Raw genomic sequence first — 7,026 nt, 5'->3', positions numbered from 1 at the left:
GAGTCTTAGAGTGTTTAGTTTGACTGACTTTGGGCAGCCTAAAGAGGTTTTGAATAAAAGTTAGGCAATCCAAATCCTATAGTAGTCAACATTTGAAGTGAATCAAAAATAAGTTCAAAGTTGTCCTAAGACGACGGTTTTAGGACAACTTTGATGAAAGGTTTTGATCCACTTCAAATGTTGACTACTGTAGTTTTCAAAAACACCAGGCTAGTCTGCATTCCCACAACAGACTCTACATTCTTATAACAGAAAAAACAAAAACACAAAAGCAAACAGGTTTCAACCATTTATTCAGATGGTCTTATGTGAATTGAGTTCTTACATAAAACGTTCAGAGAGAAAAACGGTACAGGGGAACATAAAAAGGGAGAGTTTCTTGTTTTGTTGGAATGGCGGTGCCACGGCCTAAGCTGCGCATCAGAGTTCCAATCTCCAGACCAAGGGAGTCGAACTGCTTGAAGAAAAGACATCCAAGTTACATGGCGAACAGGATGAGGAACGCCACCATCAGACAGAACAGACCCATGGCCTCAGACAAAGCGAAGCCCAAAATGGCATAGGAAAACAGCTGCTGTTTCAGGGAGGGATTCCTGTAAAGGAGGAAAGAGCGATTAGGCACAAGCTACACGTTTAAGAAATAAATCAAGTTTAAAGAGCCTAATTTCAAAGTTTCATTACCTGGCATAGCCAATAATAAGGCTGCCGAACACTGTCCCGATTCCAGCTCCGGATCCGGCCACACCCACTGTGGCAGCACCAGCACCAATGAACTTGGCCGCTGTGTCGATATCTCTGGATACAGCGCTGGTCTGGAAGCCCCGGGTTACATTAAGAAGGGTCGCTTCACTGACTGGCAACAGAGCAGCCTGAAAGGGAGGGAAAGACATTTAAAGGGTTAGTTCACCCAAAAATGACATTTTCATTTATTACTCACCCTCATGTTCATCTTCGGAACGCAAACCAAGATATTTTTGTTGAAATCCGATGGCTCAGTGAGGTCTGCATAGCCAGCAATGACAATTCCTCTCTCAAGATCCATTAATGTACTAAAAACATTTAAAATCAGTTCATGCGAGTACAGTGGTTCAATATTATTATAAAGCGACAAGAATATTTTTGGTGCGCCAAAAAAACAAAATAACGACTTGTATAGTGATGGCCGATTTCAAAACACTGCTTCATGAAGCTTCGGAGCGTTGTGAATCTTTTGTGTCGAATCATGATTCGGTGCGCCAAAGTCACGTGATTTCAGCAGTTTGACACGCGATCCGAATCATGATTCGACACAAGATTCAGAATGCTCTGAAGCGTAATGAAGCAGTGTTTTGAAATCGGCCATCACTATATAAGTCGTTATTTTGTTTTTTTGGCACACCAAAAATATTCTTGTCGCTTTATAATATTAATATTGAACCACTGTACTCACATGAACTGATTTTAATAGGTTTTTCATTAATGGATCTTGAGAGGAAATGTCATTGCTGTCTATGCAGGCCTCACTGAGCCATCGGATTTCAACAAAAATATCTTGGTTTGCGTTCCGAAGATGAATGAAGGTCTTACAGGTGTGGAACGGCATGAGGGTGAGTAATAAATGACATTATTTTCATTTTTGGGTGAACTAACCCTTTAAGAATGTGCAAGAGAAGCTGCAAAGTATTTCAGAGCATTGAGACTTTGGAGACATGGAAGAGACTATTTTTTTACCTGTTCAGTTCTTGCTTCAGGTCTGTTGAACAGGACTGAAACAGGCCGGGCCAAAACCCTGGATCCTCCACGGACCTGACAGGAACAAAGAACAAACTTTCAAATGAGAAAAATCAATGTCCTGAATGTCCATATGCTTTCTATTACCTAATCTTAACAGAAAGCATGTTTCTGATTGAAATATTTTATGAGAGTGCAAGGATCCAGTGTACATGAATCTTATCAATTTAAACTAATACTCTTAAACCAAATGAATACCATACTATGAATATTGCTGGCTCTGTGTGAGGAATTGCTTATGGTGCTCTTTTATAAGTTGTTTGGATAAAAGCACAAGTGCAAGTTTAAAAGCAGCATTTAAATGCATGATTATAAACCTGGTTAGAACTATATGTAGACAATTTCCATGGCCATTAGAAAATACAATACTCTAAAAAGAATGGCATTAAGGTAATTTTCTGCAACGGTCAATGGAATGTCACAGTATTTGAGCTTGAATACATACCACAGCAGGTGAGGTGACAAACTTAGCACATGCGTACATGTTTGAAGCCTGTGGAGAAGAAAGATGTTAGACTAGTGAAAGAAAAGGGCACCAGTGTCATCAACCTAGGATTTTATGCCATGCATCACGTTCCCTAAAATTAAAGCCCATACACGTAGTGAAGCACAGCAGGCAACAAAAACCTGATACACCAGAGAGTGCCATCAAGACTTGAGTTATCAATAAAAGGGGACTACAACTCACTTGCTACTGAAGGGACTTCCAATTTAATTAAGTCAAGCCATCAGTACACTTCAAACATCCCACAAACAGTTCAAAGAAAGCAAATATTAAGTAAGTGTTCCAAAATTTCTGTAGCATCCAAATCAAATAGATGGTCTGTAGATATAAAGGACCCAGACCTGCTTTGACAAGGGAACCTCCAACCAAAACTTCCTTAGGCCGAGGGCACATCCCCTCTAGGTCAGTGGTTAGACATGGCAGCATAAAGGTCATGATGTACTACTGTACTCAAAACACCCAACACAGGGTTTTACCCACTCAAGACACAGAGACTTAAGGGATAGAGTCAGCCATCAAACCTGAGTTTATTAAAGCCGGTTAAAACGGTACACATTGTGCCACTGACACCAGCAGTCCATCAAAAAATTCTGTACCCAATTTGCCAAGTGAGAGGAAGGCTATGCAAGTTCTCTCTCTATATATTTATGCATTCATGTTTGGTTGTCTACTTTGACTTCACTCATTTCAGGTCACCCTTTGGACAACCTTTTGAACAGCCTGAGCATAAGGCCCGTGCTACTTAACTTAAACACATTATTAAGCAGAAAATGACACTAATAATCGGTTCTAAATTTGAGTCTTAAGCTCGAGGCGTTTAACTTACCCGCAAAACGAGCGCGCGGATAGTCTGAAAACTGAAGGTCACCAATAGCTTCAAATGGTACTTACTTGAAACATAAACGCATATGAACTGCCTTATAACATGACAACAGACAAACTGTAATTGAATGTCATTATAGTATTAAAACACTCGCACTTGTAAGTGCAAGCGCAGCGCGAGCTTTCAGGCTTATGCGGGCCCAGCGCGAGTCAGACATCTTGCAAGTGTCACGAGCAATACGAGAATAAAACGTCCGTGCATTTAAAATTCATTAATAAATCGTGAAGCTAAGGAGCTTTGGAGTTATTTACCAGTTGCTCTTCGGGTTGAGGTCTCGAGACCTAATCACAAACTGACTCATTCATTCATTCGGAATGACTTTGACAAGCAGCTAGCGGAGCTTTAGCAAAGCGCTTCTCTGAATGGCACCGGAAAACTGCAATTATTTTAGCCGAATCAGAAACTTCCGCACATTTTCATAGCTTTAAAAAGCGAGGTTCCCCCACTATGTGTCTTTAGATGAATGCAGAGAATACCTGACTCACCGATTAGATACAGCACACAAGGGCCCGGGGTTACAGGGACAAGCTTGCAGCTAGAGGCAATGAGTACACCGTGAAAACTGTCACCTTGTCATTTATAAGCTTCGGAAGTACGTCCTCGTTTGTGATTGGTCAGAGGGTCACGCTTTTCCACTCTGATTGGCTACGAGGTATGTCAATACATGAAACATACCCAATGATGTGCTTCATCAAGAAGGCGGGATCTCTTTGATTGGTTTAAACGATTTAAGGAAGAACGCCGGGAAAGTCAGGAATCGCATCCCGTGTCCCCTGTTTCTATTGGATGCTTTGGGTGGAAATCCCGCCTTATAGATTTTAGAGGACGGGGTGACTACAATTGAATTGCAATAGCTGTTGGATATCTCTAGAGGGCGACTTGTACTTTCTTTCCTGAGTGAAACGTGAGAGTAAGTAGCATAAATCTGTGGTTATGAAGGCCTGAACTTCTTAGATTTTAATTACCACCCGTAATCACACCTTTAAAACCCACCGAATTAAAGCACAACAACATCTATCTGGAATATTATACCTCACTTTATCTTTTCACAGGTTGGTGGTTTTCAGTTCATTTTGCTCTGTGACTACATCATTACCAAACTTCTTTTTAAACTAATTTCCAAAAAGAGATGCTTCTTTCTTGGAATATAATCTATAAACTCAAATACTCACCAAACAGGTTTTTTATCTAGAATAAAAATCATATTTTATATGATTTAAGTTTTTATTTCTTGAGAAATGGTTTTGTAATGATGATATAGATTTGGTGAGCCAACCTTTTAACCACGCAGGACTGACCTATTCTGAATTTCTCTCTAAATGTGTAATTCCAGTCACTCCTGAAGATTATGCTGTAGTTATGGATGCTGCCCCCTGTGGTGTAAAAATGCTTCTTAAAAATACACCGATCAGGCATAACATTATGACCACTGACAGGTGAAGTGAATAACACTGATTATCTCTTCATCACGGCACCTGTTAGTGGGTGCGATGTATTAGGCAGCAAGTGAACATTTTGTCCTCAAAGTCGATGTGTTAGAAGCAGGAAAAATGGGCAAGCATAAGGATTTGAGCGAGTTCGACAAGGGCCAAATTGTGATTGTGTCAGAGCATCTCCAAAACTGCAGCTCTTGTGGGGTGTTCCCAGTCTGCAGTGGTCAGTATTTATCAAAAGTGGTCCAAGGAAGGAGCGGTGGTGAACCGGCAACAGGATCATGGGCGGCCAAGGCTCATTGATGCACGTGGGGAGCGAAGGCTGGCCCGTGTGGTTCGATCCAACAGACGAGCTGTAGCTCAAATTGCTTAAGAAGTTAATGCTGGTTCTGATAGAAAGGTGTCAGAATACACAGTGCATCACAGTTTGTTGCATATGGGGCTGCGTAGCTGCAGATCAGTCAGGGTGCCCATGCTGACCCCTGTCCACCGTCGAAAAGCACCAACAATGGACACGTGAGCATCAGAACTGGACCACGGAGCAATGGAAGAAGGTGGCCTGGTCTGATGAATCATGTTTTCTTTTAGATCACATGGATGGCCGGCTGCCTGGGGAACACGTGGCACCAGGATGCACTATGGGAAGAAGGCAAGCCGGCGGAGGCATTGTGATGCTTTGGGCAATGTTCTGCTGGGAAACCTTGGGTCCTGCCATCCATGTGGATGTTACTTTGACATGTACCACCTACCTTAGCATTGATGCAGACCATGTACACCCTTTCATGGAAACAGTATTCCCTGGTGGCTGTGGCCTCATTCAGCAGGATAATGCGCCCTGCCACAAAGCAAAAATGGTTCAGGAATGGTTTGAGGAGCACAACAATGAGTTTGAGGTGTCGATTAGGCCTCCAGATTCCCCAGATCTCAATCCAATCGAGCATCTGTGGGATGTGCTGAACAAACAAGTCAGATCCATGGAGGCTCCACCTCGCAACTTACAGGACTTAAAGGATCTGCTGCTAACATCTTGGTGCCAGATACCACAGCACACCTTCAGGGGTCTAGTGGAGTCCATGGCTTGAAGGGTCAGGGCTGTTTTGACAGCAAAGGGGGACCAACACAATATTAGGAAGGTGGTTATAATGTTATGCCTGATCGGTGTACCTGTCCTCAGCATTCATACTGGATCCTGCTGATACTCTAGTTGGTGAATCTAGTTGAATCTGTTTCTCTTTTCCCCCATTAGGAATAATAATAATCATTGTGTTATGTTCTTTGTTTTTAAAGGGATATTCATATTTTTTCCAGTCCTGTCATTTTGGAATTTCTGTGTTGATGGTCTTTTGTGGAGTAAAATTGGGAAATTTCCTCATTAATATTTACTCACACATAAAATTAATATCATGTAAACAGATTTAATTGTGATATATTTTGTGCATTTCATGGTTTACATGCAGAGACATGCTTTCATTTATTTTGTAGTTGTCTTTATTCAGCTTGTTTTTGGCCACTTTATCATGCCCAGTGTTTTGAAAATGTTTTATTTGTTTATGTCTCCTATGACATGCCTTATCATAAGGAATATTATCTAATTAATCTTCTACTTCTTTTAACTAAATTTAGTATTCATACATGATGTAAAATTTGTCAGTCAAGGTAAAAATTAATTATTAGTTAATTAGATTGACTAATCTATGGTCTGTGTTTTCTTCATGTAGCAGTTTCTACAGAACATGCACATTGCCACTGGCCTAAAGGAAGCTGTTACATCTGCTCAGGTAGGAACAATGGAAATTATTTGTAATATTTGTACTACATTGGACCCACAAATCATATTCAAGTTTTGAAAGAGAGATAACTGCTTAAAATAATGTATTTAATCTTGTGACTACTGTAAAACATTTCAAAATAAAACAACGATACAACGAAAATCAACGATATTTGCATTTAGCAATATACAGTAAAGGTCTACTTAATAACTTAAGGCTCAAATTATAAATAATATTTTTTACATGAAATCTATATTGACAAATTCACTCACGTTACAAGAATGTATTCTATTACAGTTCACTAGAGAAAGATTCAGATATAACCTGGCCATGGCCCATGCGTTTGAGTCTTTCTCTATTCATGTGATGTGCAGTATATATCTGACAGCTTCTTTTAGTGGTTGAGACTTGCATACCTTTGTCTGGTGTGAACTTCACCTTTCTCTATATAACTTTCCTTTATACTCTACCTGTGCGTCTATATCATTTTAACTGCCTGTCTGAACAAGACCTTTTATGGATTATGGGCATTATAAATCAATTCAAAATCTTTCCCTAAACCCCATCTCAAAGTTGGAAAAGAAAACAAAAAATATTCTCCTAACATTTTTCACCTGGTCTCTGTATCTATGTATGAAACCACAGTATGAAACTCTAAAGGCTGAA

General features: G+C 40.3%; 1 protein-coding gene and 1 long non-coding RNA gene across 3 annotated transcripts in view; one reads left to right on the top strand and one right to left on the bottom strand.

Annotated features, from left to right (window-relative positions):
* Nucleotides 1–276: 276 nt before the first annotated feature.
* Nucleotides 277–3,763, bottom strand: atp5mc1 (ATP synthase membrane subunit c locus 1). Its single transcript, XM_051887944.1, has 5 exons — nucleotides 3,644–3,763; nucleotides 2,216–2,263; nucleotides 1,711–1,785; nucleotides 682–869; nucleotides 277–593 (listed from the first exon to the last, which is right to left on the bottom strand). The coding sequence occupies exons 2-5, from the start codon at nucleotides 2,252–2,254 to the stop codon at nucleotides 479–481; spliced, it is 417 nt and encodes a 138-aa protein (XP_051743904.1). The 5' UTR covers nucleotides 2,255–2,263; nucleotides 3,644–3,763; the 3' UTR covers nucleotides 277–478.
* Nucleotides 3,764–3,929: 166 nt separating this feature from the next.
* Nucleotides 3,930–7,026, top strand: part of LOC127509322 (uncharacterized) — a 30,810-nt gene continuing 27,713 nt past the window's right edge. Inside the window, exons 1-2 of one of the 2 annotated variants that reach the window (XR_007929198.1) lie at nucleotides 3,930–4,210; nucleotides 6,310–6,369. This is a non-coding gene — a long non-coding RNA (uncharacterized LOC127509322). The remainder of the gene's footprint in view (nucleotides 4,211–6,309; nucleotides 6,370–7,026) is intronic. The other variant, XR_007929197.1, reaches the window with a different exon arrangement.

Source organism: Ctenopharyngodon idella, chromosome 3 (genome assembly GCF_019924925.1).
Source record: "Ctenopharyngodon idella isolate HZGC_01 chromosome 3, HZGC01, whole genome shotgun sequence".
Lineage (NCBI taxonomy): Eukaryota > Metazoa > Chordata > Actinopteri > Cypriniformes > Xenocyprididae > Ctenopharyngodon > Ctenopharyngodon idella.
Note: the sequence above shows the minus strand (reverse complement) of the source record. Positions and strands in the feature narration are given on the sequence as shown.

What these genes read in the sequence shown, in the direction of transcription:
- atp5mc1 (XM_051887944.1), bottom strand. Translation starts at nt 2,254, where the DNA reads ATGTACGCATGTGCTAAGTTTGTCACCTCACCTGCTGTG. An exon ending in TTGTCACCTCACCTGCTGTG is followed by an intron (nt 1,786 to 2,215) that starts GTATGTATTCAA and finishes TGTTCCTGTCAG; the next exon opens with GTCCGTGGAGGATCCAGGGT. An exon ending in CTTATTATTGGCTATGCCAG is followed by an intron (nt 594 to 681) that starts GTAATGAAACTT and finishes CCTCCTTTACAG; the next exon opens with GAATCCCTCCCTGAAACAGC.